The sequence below is a fragment of the Athalia rosae genome, chromosome 8, assembly GCF_917208135.1.
Source record: "Athalia rosae chromosome 8, iyAthRosa1.1, whole genome shotgun sequence".
In the NCBI taxonomy this organism is placed as follows: Eukaryota; Metazoa; Arthropoda; class Insecta; order Hymenoptera; family Athaliidae; genus Athalia; species Athalia rosae.
In genome coordinates, this window is record NC_064033.1 from 6,828,996 (window position 1) to 6,847,454 (window position 18,459).

Genomic DNA, 18,459 nt, shown 5'->3' on the forward strand with positions numbered 1-18,459 from the left:
CACACGGTCGTTGGTCACCACCTGAGTGGAAACTGGCCTATAGACCAATCATCGAATTTCCATTATTCGAAGCGTACGCCGATATGTGTATTTATAGAAAACTGCACCGATCGTCCGAGCGGAGAATAAAACAATTCGATCGAACGGACGGGCGACGAATTCGGAGCAGAAAGCAGCAACGGAATAAATACCCGGAAAAGATTCTCAGCGGGTTCCGTGTATCGAGTAAATGTTGAAGTAGACCGGGATTAGAAGGTTGATTTATCGACAACTGGGCGCTGGAAGAGTAAGTCGCGTTTCAACTATCCCTTTAAATAGCAACCTAATCGGTTTTTCGACGAACTGAAAGCTCACGAGGTAAATAACTAAGTTGTCCGGAGTCTTCTTCTCTCATCCGATTGGAATAAAGCGCATTACGGAGCAACGAAATGTCCGAAAATTTCCGGTAGGTACGAACAGAGTGCAAACTGCGTGAATTGTACGATTACACACGTTATGCGACACCTGCGCGTGCGGTCGGTTCGGAGATAACTTTTCCGGGAGAATCGCGATACTCGCGATAAGTCGCGACCGTTATTTCTCCCGCTCCTATCGCTAAATCACTGTCTTCGGATAATTCCGACGTCAGCGTTGGATTTTTACGAGGTATAATAAAGTAAAACTGTCACATGCATAATAATACAGCCCATTATACGCAACGTGTAGCCGTACGACAACTTTCGTTCTTGGAAATGTTATAAACCCGACTGTGAAACAAAAGTCGGAATTTTCGCGACGGGTGTTCTCGATTTATTCGAACCGTTCGGAGCGCACTGCACTCGCTGACAATTCTCCCATTTTCAAAACGGTTTTCCTTACTCCACAACTAGCTCTATACACGCCGGTTAATTCTATAATTCAAATTATACGATCCGCCGGCAAAGTTGCGAGGACGGAATCCCGACGTCGTACCGCGATATACGGGCATTTCCAGGTGCACGGATACACCGAACAGCGAAGTTACCTCTTGTCAGGCGCAGGGGTGTAGAGCAAACCGTGCGGGAACTGCTCGTGACGCGTCCGCGGTGCAAAGCGAGTTATGTTCATCTCCGCGTGCTCCTGAAAATCATTAGCGTCTTGATTGGACCGATCGAAACTAGATTTCGGTTGCCGCGTGCCGACCGGAGGCGAGAAAAAAGAGAAAAAAAAATCGCGTTTCGACGGCCGCTAAAGGTGAACCGATTACCCGACGGTATCGTCGGAAAACGAGACCTACGCGAAAGCGAAGGTGGAATCGATCGGGGGGAAAAGTTTAACGGTCGGAATATTGGAAACAATCGGGTGCTCGTGGTTCGTACAACGTGAAACAAAAGTTCGAAACTCGCCGGTTAGTCTCCGGAGGTGCAATGATTTTGATTTTACAGTCGAAGAATTTCCGAGAGCTGATTTTACCGGGGCAGGGAAGTTTTGTGCCGATTCCATTTTTACCATCGTTAACGTACTCGAAACACACATGGGATGTGAAAAAAAAAAAAAACACGTAGTTTGCTTTACGAGGTATTCATAGGTAAGATCGTTCGTCGTTATTCGAAATGGGAAATGAAAGAGAGAAATGAAAATCGTTGTCAGATTATTATTCGAATATCGAAAGCGGCAAATCATCGGGACCGTTTTCGCTTCCACGGTTAAGCCGGCTGCACGAGGTTCCTTTATCACAAATTTTTACGACCTTTCCGCGAAGGAGTTTTCCGAATCCCTCGAAGCAACGGTATACGTATATACAGGGTGAATCCTACAACTCTGTCAACCCGTCAGGGGTATGTTGGGGCTGCTCAGACAAGCATTTTGAGGTAACACACTTATGGTCGGAAACTCCTCCTAACGGCTGTGGAGGGCTTTGAAGTTTTGTTTTTTAAATTTAAAAAAAATTTTTTTTTTGTTTTTAATTTTTCCTTTATGGTACCCAGTTTCCCTCGCGTGACGATTAACTGCAGAGAAAACTTGCCTGTGGGGAAAAGGTCGGTTTGGGAACCGTTCACGATAGCAGCGTTGCGCAGCGAGTGAATTCGAATCATTGGCGCGGTACGCATAATGCACATCTGGTTAGCTCGACCCAAGTAAGGCGGTTCATAATTACTCGACTTGTCATTGTACCGATGAGACACTAAGAAGTACGTTTTTTAGCGCAGAACAAACCATTACGTTCGAATCCGAGCGAAAGTAGGAGCAACCCCTGGGTACCAGAAAAAAAAAATAAATGAATAAATAAATTTTGAAAAAATCTTCAAAGCCCTCCACAGCCGTTAGGAGGAGTTTCCGACCATAAGTGTGTTACCTCAAAATGCTTGTCTGAGCAGCCCCAACATACCCCTGACGGGTTGACAGAGTTGTAGGATTGTGGGGTACACCTCCACATATGCTTCTGTCAGCTATCCTAACATAGGTGCGCATGTACACACACATACATATTACATACACACACATACACATTACATTCTCACACATATACTTGCAAACACCAAACATGATTGTATATACTCACTTTGGTCAAGCTTTTCAAATTGTAAATAATTTCTATTTTCCTGTACATTTCTATTATTTTCGCTAGGTCTTGAATTTTCACTATTTCGCTACCCGTTCCCGGTTTCCTTCTCTGGTACCTGGACTGGGGACCGGCGACCCGCAGGCCCGCGAGGGCAATATAAAATCTGGCAGCCAGAAGTCGCGGCTTCCAACGCAGTCGCTGGGACTTTTCTATACTCCTTTTGTTTCCGTCACTTTTACTAGCTTTTGCACGTACCCAGCTCTCTCCTTAGTTTTTAGGCATTCTTTTCCCCGGCCATGTGTTCTAGAGTATGTACCTAGCCGGCGCCCAAATCCTAGCCTAGCAAGACAGGCAGTGAGTCTCACCCTCTTGACCGAAGAACACGCGCATCTCACCAGCACTGATTCCAATAAAGAACATATTTTATTTAAACTTACTACAAGCGCAAAACTCATTCTGTTCCATACACTCCACCCACAAATTGGTGACCCCGACGTGATGTCAACCGCAATCGTGAGTGAGCTGTGGAGTGAATATTGAGTGACTCACGGAATTTTGAACAATATCTTTGATTTTTTTTTTCGCATACAGTAAGTGCAGTCGGTGCGCGCAAATTACCGAACATCAACTCTCATTCGCTAGTGCAACACGCGTAGTGCAGTGATTCTTGTATAAATACTAAATAGAACAATAATCCGCGTTTAACGATGGCAAACGGAAACGTCACCGACGCGAATGGTTTCGTAGACGCGCTCGAGAACGCACTCTCGATCAACCGAGTAGCAGTAAGGATTCCACCATTCAACGCTACGGATCCAGAGCTATGGTTTTCCATGGTGGAGACCAGTTTCGGAGCAGCAGGCGTAACAACGGACAGCACCAAGTTCGGGTACGTCGTAGGCGCGATGGATCCGAAATTTGCTCAAGAGGTGCGTGAGATCATCGTCAACCCTCCGCCTCACAACGCGTACACTACGCTCAAGACAGAGCTCATCAAGAGGCTCAGCTCGACACAGGAGCAGAAAACTCGACGGCTGCTGGAGAGCGAGGATATCGGGGATAGGAAGCCATCCCAATTCCTTCGACACCTACGCTCTTTGGCAGGGACCGCGGAACCTGATAGCGTACTTCGACCCTTATGGCTAGGACGGCTGCCTGTTAACATGCAGGTGATCCTCGCGACACAGCGTGACGCTGAGCTGGACAAAGCAGCGGAACTCGCGGATGCGGTCGCGGAAACGTCTAACCCGCGCGTGAGTATCTCGGAGGCAGCGGTAACTTCGCCGACAAATACGATTGTGGAACAGATGCAGCAAATGATGCAGATGTTCCAACAACAGATCGTGAACCTGCGGCTCGACATTTCCGAATTAAAAACATCGTCCGGTGGAAGCATAAACAGGCGAGAACAACGCACGCGGTGGCGCTCGCGTTCACGTTCACAATCCCGCGGTCACGGGAGAAACGGACTATGTTGGTACCATTGGAGGTACAGTGCCGACGCAAAGAAGTGTGAACAACCGTGCAACTTTACCTCGGGAAACGCGGGGGGCAGTCGTTAATGGCAACTGACGACACCTGCCCCATAATCTCACGCCGTATATTCATTTCCGATGCAGCTTCGAAGGTGCAGTTTTTGGTCGACACAGGAGCCGACCTCTGTGTCTTTCCCCGGACGCTTCTACGGGGACCGCGAGAGAAGTCCACTTACGAACTTTTCGCGGCGAATGATTCACCCATCGCAACTTACGGCACGATAACTATGACCCTCAATCTAGGGCTCAGGCGAGATTTCATTTGGAGATTCGTCGTCGCGGATGTCTCAAAACCGATCCTAGGGGTTGATTTTCTAGACCACTACGGACTGCTGGTGGACATACGCAACCGACGGCTATGGGACATGAACACTCTTCTCACGGCACAAGGCAAGTTGGTTGAGGGTGATGTTCCAAGTATCAGAACGATTGCAGGTACGTCAGTAGCATCAAAATATCACGAGCTACTACAGCGGTTTCCGGAAATCACACGACCTAATGGAGCTCTCCAACCAATCAAACACTCAACCAAGCACCATATCAAGACTCAACCAGGACCACCAGTAGCGCAGAGACCACGACGCCTCGCGCCTGATAAACTCAAAGTAGCCAAAAAGGAATTCGACGCAATGCTCAAGCTAGGGATCGCTCGTCCATCGCAGAGCTGTTGGGCATCACCTTTACACCTAGTTCCAAAGAAAGATGACGAGTGGAGGCCCTGTGGAGATTACCGGGGATTAAACGAAAGAACAGTGCCGGATCTCTATCCGATACGGCACATCGAGGATTTCGCGCAGACTCTCCAAGGCAAGAAAATCTTCTCTTCGGTCGATCTGGTCCGCGCATTCAACCAAATTCCGGTGGCCGAAGAAGATATACCGAAGACAGCCATCACCACACCTTTTGGGCTCTACGAGTTCAAGTTCATGACCTTCGGGCTGCGCAACGCGGCGCAGACGTTCCAGCGATTCATGGACGAGGTACTCCGTGGACTGGATTTCTGCTACGTCTACATCGACGACATCCTAGTGGCATCGTCTACCGCGGAGGAACACCTGAAGCATCTGGAAATCCTATACCAACGTCTGCGGGATTACGGAGTGGTCATCAATCCAGCCAAGTGCGTCTTCGGTCAACCACAGATAAAATTCCTTGGTTACCTGGTTTCCGGGGAAGGCACGCGCCCCTTACCAGAAAAGGTGGAAGTCATCCGCAGCTACGTAAAACCAGACACAGCAAAGAAGCTTCGGCAGTTTCTGGGTATGCTGAACTTCTACAGGAGGTTCGTACCTAGGGCTGCACAGTTACAAGCGCCGCTGAATAATCTTCTTCAGGGAAACATCAAAGGAAAGGCACCGATCAACTGGACAGCAGAGACAACAGCAGCATTCGAGACCTGTAGAGAGAGCATTGCACAGGCAGCGTTGTTAGCACACCCCAAACCAGATGCACCGCTCGCTATCTTCTGCGATGCTTCCGACTTCACTGTGGGGGCTGCGCTGAATCAACGTATCAACAACGACTGGGAACCATTAGCGTTTTTCTCGAAGAAACTCTCACCGACCGAAGTTAAGTATAGTGCGTTCGACAGAGAACTTCTAGCAATCTATCTGGCTATCAAACACTTTCGTCACATGGTCGAGGGTCGGGAATTTGTGGTCTTCACAGATCACAAACCCATTACTTATGCCTTTCACAAAACAAACGAAAAAAACAGCACACCGAGACGATCTAGACATCTAGACTACATCAGCCAGTTCACCACCGACATTCGGCACATCGCTGGCAAGGATAACGTGATAGCGGACGCTTTATCACGAATCGAAGAAGTTGAAAACGGCATAGATTTCGAGAAACTCGCAGCGTGTCAGCAAACCGACGAAGAGCTGAAGACATGTCTACAGGAAGGGTCTGCGCTGCAACTCAAGCAGGTGCGGATACCTGGAACGACTGTGGCTGTTTTCTGTGACATTTCTACGAACGCGGTGAGACCTTTCATCACGAGACCTTTCCGGAGAGCAGCATTCAACGCGGTCCATAACCTTTCGCACCCTGGTATCAACGCGACGGTGAAACTCATGGCTCAACGGTACGTATGGCCGTCGATGAAGTCCGACTGTAGGCAATGGGCTCGAAGTTGTATTCAATGCCAGAAATCGAAAGTAACAAGACACGTCTCATCACCGCGCGGATCTTTTGTGGCACCATCATCGAGGTTCGAGCACGTACATCTCGACATTGTGGTCATGCCGGTTTCGGAGGGATTTAGATATTGCCTTACTTGCGTCGACCGATTCTCACGCTGGCCAGAAGCTATACCGATGGAGGACCAAGAGGCTACGACAGTGGCTCGCGCTTTCTACAACAACTGGATCGCAAGGTTCGGCATTCCTCTCCGCATCACAACCGATCAGGGAAGGCAATTTGAATCGCACTTGTTCAAGCACCTAAATCGCCTGACAGGTACGACTCACCTGCACACAACTGCCTACCACCCTGCAGCCAACGGCATGGTCGAACGTCTTCATCGCCAACTGAAAGCTGCGATAAAATGCCATCAAAACGTCCGGTGGACCGAAGTGCTTCCCACAGTACTGCTAGGCATTCGCTGTGCCTGGAAAGAAGACCTGCAGGCAACTACAGCTGAGCTTTTATACGGAGAACCACTCCGTCTGCCAGGTGAATTTCTGACTCCACTAGCATCACACCATGATGCGGACAATGTTGCAGATTTCGTCAAGGAATTACGTCAACACCTGCAGAATTTACGTCCATCGAATGTCTCTCATCACGGTGAACACAAAATCTTTGTATTCAAGGATCTCGCAACAACTGATCAGGTTTTCATCCGCCACGATGGCCCGAAAGGACCATTGCAGCAACCGTACGATGGACCCTTTAAAGTGGTAAAGCGAAACGACAAGACATTCGTCGTGCACATCAGAGGTCGCGACGTCACGGTAACCATCGACCGATTGAAACCAGCCTACGTAATGACTGGCAGCACCAGCGAGAACGAACCGATAGACAACTCCGCCGAAGCCGGCGAAAAAGATGATTTCGCGTCACCAACAGAGCCTACTCAAGGAACATCCAGCAACCTGGAGAAGCATTGTACCCGTTCAGGAAGGCGTGTTCGCTTCACGGACCGCTTTCAAGCAGGATTTTCGTGATTCTTAATCACTGGCAGGGGGGTACTGTGGGGTACACCTCCACATATGCTTCTGTCAGCTATCCTAACATAGGTGCGCATGTACACACACATACATATTACATACACACACATACACATTACATTCTCACACATATACTTGCAAACACCAAACATGATTGTATATACTCACTTTGGTCAAGCTTTTCAAATTGTAAATAATTTCTATTTTCCTGTACATTTCTATTATTTTCGCTAGGTCTTGAATTTTCACTATTTCGCTACCCGTTCCCGGTTTCCTTCTCTGGTACCTGGACTGGGGACCGGCGACCCGCAGGCCCGCGAGGGCAATATAAAATCTGGCAGCCAGAAGTCGCGGCTTCCAACGCAGTCGCTGGGACTTTTCTATACTCCTTTTGTTTCCGTCACTTTTACTAGCTTTTGCACGTACCCAGCTCTCTCCTTAGTTTTTAGGCATTCTTTTCCCCGGCCATGTGTTCTAGAGTATGTACCTAGCCGGCGCCCAAATCCTAGCCTAGCAAGACAGGCAGTGAGTCTCACCCTCTTGACCGAAGAACACGCGCATCTCACCAGCACTGATTCCAATAAAGAACATATTTTATTTAAACTTACTACAAGCGCAAAACTCATTCTGTTCCATACACTCCACCCACAAATTGGTGACCCCGACGTGATGTCAACCGCAATCGTGAGTGAGCTGTGGAGTGAATATTGAGTGACTCACGGAATTTTGAACAATATCTTTGATTTTTTTTTTCGCATACAGTAAGTGCAGTCGGTGCGCGCAAATTACCGAACATCAACTCTCATTCGCTAGTGCAACACGCGTAGTGCAGTGATTCTTGTATAAATACTAAATAGAACAATAATCCGCGTTTAACGATGGCAAACGGAAACGTCACCGACGCGAATGGTTTCGTAGACGCGCTCGAGAACGCACTCTCGATCAACCGAGTAGCAGTAAGGATTCCACCATTCAACGCTACGGATCCAGAGCTATGGTTTTCCATGGTGGAGACCAGTTTCGGAGCAGCAGGCGTAACAACGGACAGCACCAAGTTCGGGTACGTCGTAGGCGCGATGGATCCGAAATTTGCTCAAGAGGTGCGTGAGATCATCGTCAACCCTCCGCCTCACAACGCGTACACTACGCTCAAGACAGAGCTCATCAAGAGGCTCAGCTCGACACAGGAGCAGAAAACTCGACGGCTGCTGGAGAGCGAGGATATCGGGGATAGGAAGCCATCCCAATTCCTTCGACACCTACGCTCTTTGGCAGGGACCGCGGAACCTGATAGCGTACTTCGACCCTTATGGCTAGGACGGCTGCCTGTTAACATGCAGGTGATCCTCGCGACACAGCGTGACGCTGAGCTGGACAAAGCAGCGGAACTCGCGGATGCGGTCGCGGAAACGTCTAACCCGCGCGTGAGTATCTCGGAGGCAGCGGTAACTTCGCCGACAAATACGATTGTGGAACAGATGCAGCAAATGATGCAGATGTTCCAACAACAGATCGTGAACCTGCGGCTCGACATTTCCGAATTAAAAACATCGTCCGGTGGAAGCATAAACAGGCGAGAACAACGCACGCGGTGGCGCTCGCGTTCACGTTCACAATCCCGCGGTCACGGGAGAAACGGACTATGTTGGTACCATTGGAGGTACAGTGCCGACGCAAAGAAGTGTGAACAACCGTGCAACTTTACCTCGGGAAACGCGGGGGGCAGTCGTTAATGGCAACTGACGACACCTGCCCCATAATCTCACGCCGTATATTCATTTCCGATGCAGCTTCGAAGGTGCAGTTTTTGGTCGACACAGGAGCCGACCTCTGTGTCTTTCCCCGGACGCTTCTACGGGGACCGCGAGAGAAGTCCACTTACGAACTTTTCGCGGCGAATGATTCACCCATCGCAACTTACGGCACGATAACTATGACCCTCAATCTAGGGCTCAGGCGAGATTTCATTTGGAGATTCGTCGTCGCGGATGTCTCAAAACCGATCCTAGGGGTTGATTTTCTAGACCACTACGGACTGCTGGTGGACATACGCAACCGACGGCTATGGGACATGAACACTCTTCTCACGGCACAAGGCAAGTTGGTTGAGGGTGATGTTCCAAGTATCAGAACGATTGCAGGTACGTCAGTAGCATCAAAATATCACGAGCTACTACAGCGGTTTCCGGAAATCACACGACCTAATGGAGCTCTCCAACCAATCAAACACTCAACCAAGCACCATATCAAGACTCAACCAGGACCACCAGTAGCGCAGAGACCACGACGCCTCGCGCCTGATAAACTCAAAGTAGCCAAAAAGGAATTCGACGCAATGCTCAAGCTAGGGATCGCTCGTCCATCGCAGAGCTGTTGGGCATCACCTTTACACCTAGTTCCAAAGAAAGATGACGAGTGGAGGCCCTGTGGAGATTACCGGGGATTAAACGAAAGAACAGTGCCGGATCTCTATCCGATACGGCACATCGAGGATTTCGCGCAGACTCTCCAAGGCAAGAAAATCTTCTCTTCGGTCGATCTGGTCCGCGCATTCAACCAAATTCCGGTGGCCGAAGAAGATATACCGAAGACAGCCATCACCACACCTTTTGGGCTCTACGAGTTCAAGTTCATGACCTTCGGGCTGCGCAACGCGGCGCAGACGTTCCAGCGATTCATGGACGAGGTACTCCGTGGACTGGATTTCTGCTACGTCTACATCGACGACATCCTAGTGGCATCGTCTACCGCGGAGGAACACCTGAAGCATCTGGAAATCCTATACCAACGTCTGCGGGATTACGGAGTGGTCATCAATCCAGCCAAGTGCGTCTTCGGTCAACCACAGATAAAATTCCTTGGTTACCTGGTTTCCGGGGAAGGCACGCGCCCCTTACCAGAAAAGGTGGAAGTCATCCGCAGCTACGTAAAACCAGACACAGCAAAGAAGCTTCGGCAGTTTCTGGGTATGCTGAACTTCTACAGGAGGTTCGTACCTAGGGCTGCACAGTTACAAGCGCCGCTGAATAATCTTCTTCAGGGAAACATCAGAGGAAAGGCACCGATCAACTGGACAGCAGAGACAACAGCAGCATTCGAGACCTGTAGAGAGAGCATTGCACAGGCAGCGTTGTTAGCACACCCCAAACCAGATGCACCGCTCGCTATCTTCTGCGATGCTTCCGACTTCACTGTGGGGGCTGCGCTGAATCAACGTATCAACAACGACTGGGAACCATTAGCGTTTTTCTCGAAGAAACTCTCACCGACCGAAGTTAAGTATAGTGCGTTCGACAGAGAACTTCTAGCAATCTATCTGGCTATCAAACACTTTCGTCACATGGTCGAGGGTCGGGAATTTGTGGTCTTCACAGATCACAAACCCATTACTTATGCCTTTCACAAAACAAACGAAAAAAACAGCACACCGAGACGATCTAGACATCTAGACTACATCAGCCAGTTCACCACCGACATTCGGCACATCGCTGGCAAGGATAACGTGATAGCGGACGCTTTATCACGAATCGAAGAAGTTGAAAACGGCATAGATTTCGAGAAACTCGCAGCGTGTCAGCAAACCGACGAAGAGCTGAAGACATGTCTACAGGAAGGGTCTGCGCTGCAACTCAAGCAGGTGCGGATACCTGGAACGACTGTGGCTGTTTTCTGTGACATTTCTACGAACGCGGTGAGACCTTTCATCACGAGACCTTTCCGGAGAGCAGCATTCAACGCGGTCCATAACCTTTCGCACCCTGGTATCAACGCGACGGTGAAACTCATGGCTCAACGGTACGTATGGCCGTCGATGAAGTCCGACTGTAGGCAATGGGCTCGAAGTTGTATTCAATGCCAGAAATCGAAAGTAACAAGACACGTCTCATCACCGCGCGGATCTTTTGTGGCACCATCATCGAGGTTCGAGCACGTACATCTCGACATTGTGGTCATGCCGGTTTCGGAGGGATTTAGATATTGCCTTACTTGCGTCGACCGATTCTCACGCTGGCCAGAAGCTATACCGATGGAGGACCAAGAGGCTACGACAGTGGCTCGCGCTTTCTACAACAACTGGATCGCGAGGTTCGGCATTCCTCTCCGCATCACAACCGATCAGGGAAGGCAATTTGAATCGCACTTGTTCAAGCACCTAAATCGCCTGACAGGTACGACTCACCTGCACACAACTGCCTACCACCCTGCAGCCAACGGCATGGTCGAACGTCTTCATCGCCAACTGAAAGCTGCGATAAAATGCCATCAAAACGTCCGGTGGACCGAAGTGCTTCCCACAGTACTGCTAGGCATTCGCTGTGCCTGGAAAGAAGACCTGCAGGCAACTACAGCTGAGCTTTTATACGGAGAACCACTCCGTCTGCCAGGTGAATTTCTGACTCCACTAGCATCACACCATGATGCGGACAATGTTGCAGATTTCGTCAAGGAATTACGTCAACACCTGCAGAATTTACGTCCATCGAATGTCTCTCATCACGGTGAACACAAAATCTTTGTATTCAAGGATCTCGCAACAACTGATCAGGTTTTCATCCGCCACGATGGCCCGAAAGGACCATTGCAGCAACCGTACGATGGACCCTTTAAAGTGGTAAAGCGAAACGACAAGACATTCGTCGTGCACATCAGAGGTCGCGACGTCACGGTAACCATCGACCGATTGAAACCAGCCTACGTAATGACTGGCAGCACCAGCGAGAACGAACCGATAGACAACTCCGCCGAAGCCGGCGAAAAAGATGATTTCGCGTCACCAACAGAGCCTACTCAAGGAACATCCAGCAACCTGGAGAAGCATTGTACCCGTTCAGGAAGGCGTGTTCGCTTCACGGACCGCTTTCAAGCAGGATTTTCGTGATTCTTAATCACTGGCAGGGGGGTACTGTGAGGTACACCTCCACATATGCTTCTGTCAGCTATCCTAACATAGGTGCGCATGTACACACACATACATATTACATACACACACATACACATTACATTCTCACACATATACTTGCAAACACCAAACATGATTGTATATACTCACTTTGGTCAAGCTTTTCAAATTGTAAATAATTTCTATTTTCCTGTACATTTCTATTATTTTCGCTAGGTCTTGAATTTTCACTATTTCGCTACCCGTTCCCGGTTTCCTTCTCTGGTACCTGGACTGGGGACCGGCGACCCGCAGGCCCGCGAGGGCAATATAAAATCTGGCAGCCAGAAGTCGCGGCTTCCAACGCAGTCGCTGGGACTTTTCTATACTCCTTTTGTTTCCGTCACTTTTACTAGCTTTTGCACGTACCCAGCTCTCTCCTTAGTTTTTAGGCATTCTTTTCCCCGGCCATGTGTTCTAGAGTATGTACCTAGCCGGCGCCCAAATCCTAGCCTAGCAAGACAGGCAGTGAGTCTCACCCTCTTGACCGAAGAACACGCGCATCTCACCAGCACTGATTCCAATAAAGAACATATTTTATTTAAACTTACTACAAGCGCAAAACTCATTCTGTTCCATACACTCCACCCACAGGATTCACCCTGTATAAGTCATGCCCAAGTACCTCCAGGCCTCGACAGGACTACACTGCCTAAGCAGCGTCGCACCCAAGGTGAAGCAGGGTGTTTTATCTACCTTCACCTTCTTGTCTCTGCCAGAGGCAACCAAAGAGAGTACTGTGGTCTTACGTGGGTTGACGTCTAGCCCATTCAAGCGAACAGCGGCCTGAAGCCGGTTCAAATTCTCCTGCAGACCGTTACGGGTCGACGCTAGGAGTACAATGTCGTCAGCGTAAGCCAGGGCGCCAATTAGTTCGCCATTAAGCCTATATCCAACATCCTCCGAGAGAACCCCTGAAGCTCGGTCTACGACCAGATTGAACAGTAGGGGCGACAGAGGATCGCCTTGCTTCACGCCTCTACCCAGCTGTATTCTTGGCGTCTCACAAAGATCCGGCAGCTGAAGCGCTGTCGTAGCATTGGAGTAGCATGCTCTAATGTACTCTCTGAAGGAGAGCGGGAGACCCGCCTCCTCCAGTGCAAGATGGATCGCACCGTGCGAGACCGTGTCGAATGCCTTCGACAGGTCAACGCACGCCATATGTACCGTTCGACATCGGCGCCGAGCGTCCGCCAGCACCGCAGACAGCACTTCTACGTTTTCGCAGACGCCATCGACGGGCCGGAAGCCTCTTTGCCTCTCATCGAATATGTCAAGAGCAGCCAACCTCCTGCCTAAAATCTTGTGAAACTGCCTCAACACGACAGAGCCTATACTTAGAGGCCGGTAGTCAGAAGGTGCCGGATGTTCTGGCATACTACCTTTCTCCAGAAAGACCGTCCTGGAAGAGGAGATCGACGAAGGGACCTCTCTTGCAAGGAGCATTAGATTGAACAATAGGGCCCGTAGATCCGCCGGAACGGCTTTCCAGGCCCTAGGTGTTATTTTGTCCAATCCAGGGGCAGAGCCAGTTTTAACAGGAATCCGGACAACCTCGGTTGTCGTGATCGGATCCCAGAGCGAGGACTTATCAGCGGCACGGCTTACGCCGGCCCCAACGCCGTACCCTGATGTAGAAGGGCCATTGCTCAACCTACTGGCTCTGATCAAACTCTGTCTCGACCCAGTGGCAGACCGGCGGAGGTCCTCCATATGGCCATCAGCTGCACTGACCGTCTCAATAAGAGGCTGCCAGTACTGCGCAAAACTGATGCCAGAAGGCCTTTCCCGCGTTATGTCTCCATCGAGTATATTACCGAGACAGGCACGCAAGTTAGTTCGATAGAGGTTCTGCATTGCTGCGAACTCTCTCTTGCGTCTTTGCTCCCTATTCTCATTTGCCGGAGGACGCACTGATCGATTTCGATTGGGTCTGGGAGGGTTCACCCGACCAGCAGGGAAGATCGCAGCGAGCCAATCATTCAATCGGTCGACTACTCTCTCCCCCGCCAGAGCATCTCGTGCGACTTCCCGCAGAGTGCCAGCCTCATAGATACGATAGCGCGCAGTTGACTCTAACAAAGTCGCGATCGCTAAGCGCACTCTTCCAAGACCATCTTGGTCATGGAGTATTGGAGACTGGGGTGTTTGTTGTTCGATGGCAACTGAAGGCCGGTCAGGTGTGCGGGCGACTCGTGTCATTGTCGCATCCGCCACCAAGCCGTCATCAGAATCAGAATTTGAATCTAATTCCTGTTGGCGGAACTCAAGAACCATCGCTTGGTAAGCAGCATTGCGCCGTTTACCCTTGATGCCTTCAAGAGACCTATTAGGGAACAGTACAGAAAGGTGTTGATTCATGTACCGAACCCCCGCTAAGGTGGCCGTAGCCTCAGCCCGCGCCATCAGTCGCACCTCCTCCTCAGGCCAACGGGGTCTAACCCTTTCTACGTCGATCAGGTCGTTGGCAGCTTCTTTATGTGCAAATCTAACGTGCACACCAAGCCCACGCTTGGTATTGAACTCCCTGTCGCAATGTTCGCAACGAAACAGTTCATTGGCAGTTGTTCTGCCTACGCTATGAGCACTCGTGGGAACTTCCTCCACCTGTGCATTGGCCGGCCCACTACTACCAGGCACAACACACTCGCTCTCACTAACACGCAGTGCCCGAGCCATCCGAGAACCCGGGCGTGGATACACTCTTTTGTTTGTCTTTTCCATATTTGCTGCGTGTTGGGGACTAACGGATTGACAACCGAGAGCCCCCAAAGCAACCCGTCCTTTCTTGACCCCACAACTCACCGTAGGACATAGGTTTTGAGTAGCCGTACAAAAGCACCGACGCTACCCCATTGGGGTGCACGCACGTTCGACTGGACACCGTTTGCTCTCACCGGGCTGCCTCGGTTGAGATTGTCAGCGGAAACCACGAGAAGGTGGTGCCAGACTTGATCGAGATAGGCTGTGTGTTCGCATCATCGATCCTTTAGGTAACTAAGCTCTTAAGGCACTGCGGCCCAGCGTGACGCCCACTCGTACACGCATCCGCTCCCGAAGAAAACGGAGATGAAAACAATATCATCAATAATAAACATAATACAATATGTTTGTATATATATATATATGTAAATTAACAGTAAGCCCAAAAGGAAGAAAAAGCTTCTGTGGCCCGACGATAGAAAGACCAAGGTCCCCCCATATAATTTGCAGCCGCGAAATGCACGGTGGTATCGGCATTGTTCGCTTGGTACAGGGATCGGCGGTCCCTGCCCAGATGACCTGAAAGGAAGGGACCAATGGTCCGAGCACTCACAGTGTTGACTTAAGAGAGTCATAGTTACTCCCGCCCACAGTGGTATTAACATCCAAACAAGGCTGATTCCATTCCAATTCCCTCAATCTCTCTACACCCCACATACATACCATACTAATTCCTCTTAGAGGGTAGTCTGTACGCAGACTGCACAATCTTTATCCCTCCCATCTTAAAAATTCTACCCTCCCATTCCCGTACCATGGCCGAGGGGAGCACCAGCCTTAGAGGCAAGTTATCATCTTTGTCTCATAAGCGGAGCGCCCCCTCGGGCATCAAACAGATCCCATTTCGGAATCTGGATAAGCGTGCCCTCCCTGTCTATATCCTGGATGCCTCAGATACGTCCGAGACAGGCCTGTCCACGATGTTAGTCTGGGCTTGCTCTCGCCTAACAGAGGATAAAGATGGCGCTATCTGCTCAGCGGCAGAATCTCTGGCCGGCCTACTCTCTGGGTTCCTAACCATATCCGGAAAGAGCGGAATTGCAAGTGCAGGGAACTTAAAACAAGCCCTCTCCCTGGCAGGCTATGATCTGCAGGCCGCTATTGTAACGGCGGAAGAAATCCGAGAAGGCCTGTGGGATTCTTTCACTGAGGCTTTCTATGATAAAGTACCTGAAGAAGGCAACATCTTCGAGGATAATTACAAGTGCTCTCTCGCAATGTTCTGCGTGACTGTGCTTTCAATCTCTAAGCAGGTCACTCGAATAGGATTTGAGAAGTGGTACGAGCGTCGTATTAGTGGATTTATCAATTCCATAGGGAGCGCCGCGGAGAAGGAGATACTAAGCTCCACCCAGTTTCTAGATTGCAGCGCCATGTCATACTTAAATAACCTCTTTGGGTCAGCGTTCGAATTAAAGAAACTTGTCTTTAAGGCGATCGTTGGCCTTTCCGAGAACGCGGGTACGATGGGGAGGGTCTTCCGAGATGTCCTTACTCTACTCGAATACTCGGAGATGACCCATATCGTGCTCATTGATAAGTACCTTTACAATAAGTACCCCGAGATTCTAGCCACCCGATCTCTCCGAGGGGAGACTAGTCCCATGCTTGCTGCGTGGAATTATCTAGAAACCCTTCCTAGGGATGAGGTCCCATTCGCCAAAATTCTTTACTCCCGGGAAGAGACCGCCTGTCTCAACCGAAACAACTTTCCTCTCTTTATAGCCGCTGCTTCCGCGGCAGCATCTTTCGAAACCCCGTCTTTCAAGAATTATAAATTGAGTGACAACCAAAACGCCAGTTTAGTCTCAAATATGGTAACTCGCTACCTCATAAAACGACAAGACTTGGCTCCCATCGCTATGGGCGAGGCAGATAGTGCCAACATGTCCGAGCGTGTCAGCTCCAAATTATCTAGAAACCCTTCCTAGGGATGAGGTCCCATTCGCCAAAATTCTTTACTCCCGGGAAGAGACCGCCTGTCTCAACCGAAACAACTTTCCTCTTTTTATAGCCGCTGCTTCCGCGGCAGCATCTTTCGAAACCCCGTCTTTCAAGAATTATAAATTGAGTGACAACCAAAACGCCAGTTTAGTCTCAAATATGGTAACTCGCTACCTCATAAAACGACAAGACTTGGCTCCCATCGCTATGGGCGAGGCAGATAGTGCCAACATGTCCGAGCGTGTCAGCTCCAACCGTCAGTGTTGACTTAAGAGAGTCATAGTTACTCCCGCCGTTTACCCGCGCTTGCTTGAATTTCTTCACGTTGACATTCAGAGCACTGGGCAGAAATCACATTGCGTCAACACCCGCTAGGGCCATCGCAATGCTTTGTTTTAATTAGACAGTCGGATTCCCCCAGTCCGTGCCAGTTCTGAGCTGACCGTTAAATAGCGGCCGAAGAGGACGACCGCGACGGACACCGTTTGCTCTCACCGGGCTGCCTCGGTTGAGATTGTCAGCGGAAACCACGAGAAGGTGGTGCCAGACTTGATCGAGATAGGCTGTGTGTTCGCATCATCGATCCTTTAGGTAACTAAGCTCTTAAGGCACTGCGGCCCAGCGTGACGCCCACTCGTACACGCATCCGCTCCCGAAGAAAACGGAGATGAAAACAATATCATCAATAATAAACATAATACAATATGTTTGTATATATATATATATGTAAATTAACAGTAAGCCCAAAAGGAAGAAAAAGCTTCTGTGGCCCGACGATAGAAAGACCAAGGTCCCCCCATATAATTTGCAGCCGCGAAATGCACGGTGGTATCGGCATTGTTCGCTTGGTACAGGGATCGGCGGTCCCTGCCCAGATGACCTGAAAGGAAGGGACCAATGGTCCGAGCACTCACAGTGTTGACTTAAGAGAGTCATAGTTACTCCCGCCCACAGTGGTATTAACATCCAAACAAGGCTGATTCCATTCCAATTCCCTCAATCTCTCTACACCCCACATACATACCATACTAATTCCTCTTAGAGGGTAGTCTGTACGCAGACTGCACAATCTTTATCCCTCCCATCTTAAAAATTCTACCCTCCCATTCCCGTACCATGGCCGAGGGGAGCACCAGCCTTAGAGGCAAGTTATCATCTTTGTCTCATAAGCGGAGCGCCCCCTCGGGCATCAAACAGATCCCATTTCGGAATCTGGATAAGCGTGCCCTCCCTGTCTATATCCTGGATGCCTCAGATACGTCCGAGACAGGCCTGTCCACGATGTTAGTCTGGGCTTGCTCTCGCCTAACAGAGGATAAAGATGGCGCTATCTGCTCAGCGGCAGAATCTCTGGCCGGCCTACTCTCTGGGTTCCTAACCATATCCGGAAAGAGCGGAATTGCAAGTGCAGGGAACTTAAAACAAGCCCTCTCCCTGGCAGGCTATGATCTGCAGGCCGCTATTGTAACGGCGGAAGAAATCCGAGAAGGCCTGTGGGATTCTTTCACTGAGGCTTTCTATGATAAAGTACCTGAAGAAGGCAACATCTTCGAGGATAATTACAAGTGCTCTCTCGCA

At 49.9% G+C, this 18,459-nt stretch overlaps 2 protein-coding genes across 2 annotated transcripts; both read left to right on the plus strand.

The window, feature by feature from the left end:
- Positions 1-2,390: 2,390 nt before the first annotated feature.
- Positions 2,391-4,086, plus strand: LOC125502063. The gene has a single exon (XM_048659615.1). It carries the CDS (start codon positions 3,232-3,234, stop codon positions 4,084-4,086), a length of 855 nt encoding a protein of 284 aa, XP_048515572.1. The 5' UTR covers positions 2,391-3,231.
- Positions 4,087-8,113: 4,027 nt separating this feature from the next.
- On the plus strand, positions 8,114-8,968 carry LOC105691030. Its single transcript, XM_012409267.2, has one exon. The coding sequence runs from the start codon at positions 8,114-8,116 to the stop codon at positions 8,966-8,968; it is 855 nt and encodes a 284-aa protein (XP_012264690.2).
- Positions 8,969-18,459: the final 9,491 nt, after the last annotated feature.

Coding starts and splice junctions, on each gene's coding strand:
- LOC125502063 (XM_048659615.1), top strand. CDS start 3,232: ATGGCAAACGGAAACGTCACCGACGCGAATGGTTTCGTAGACGCGCTC.
- LOC105691030 (XM_012409267.2), top strand. CDS start 8,114: ATGGCAAACGGAAACGTCACCGACGCGAATGGTTTCGTAGACGCGCTC.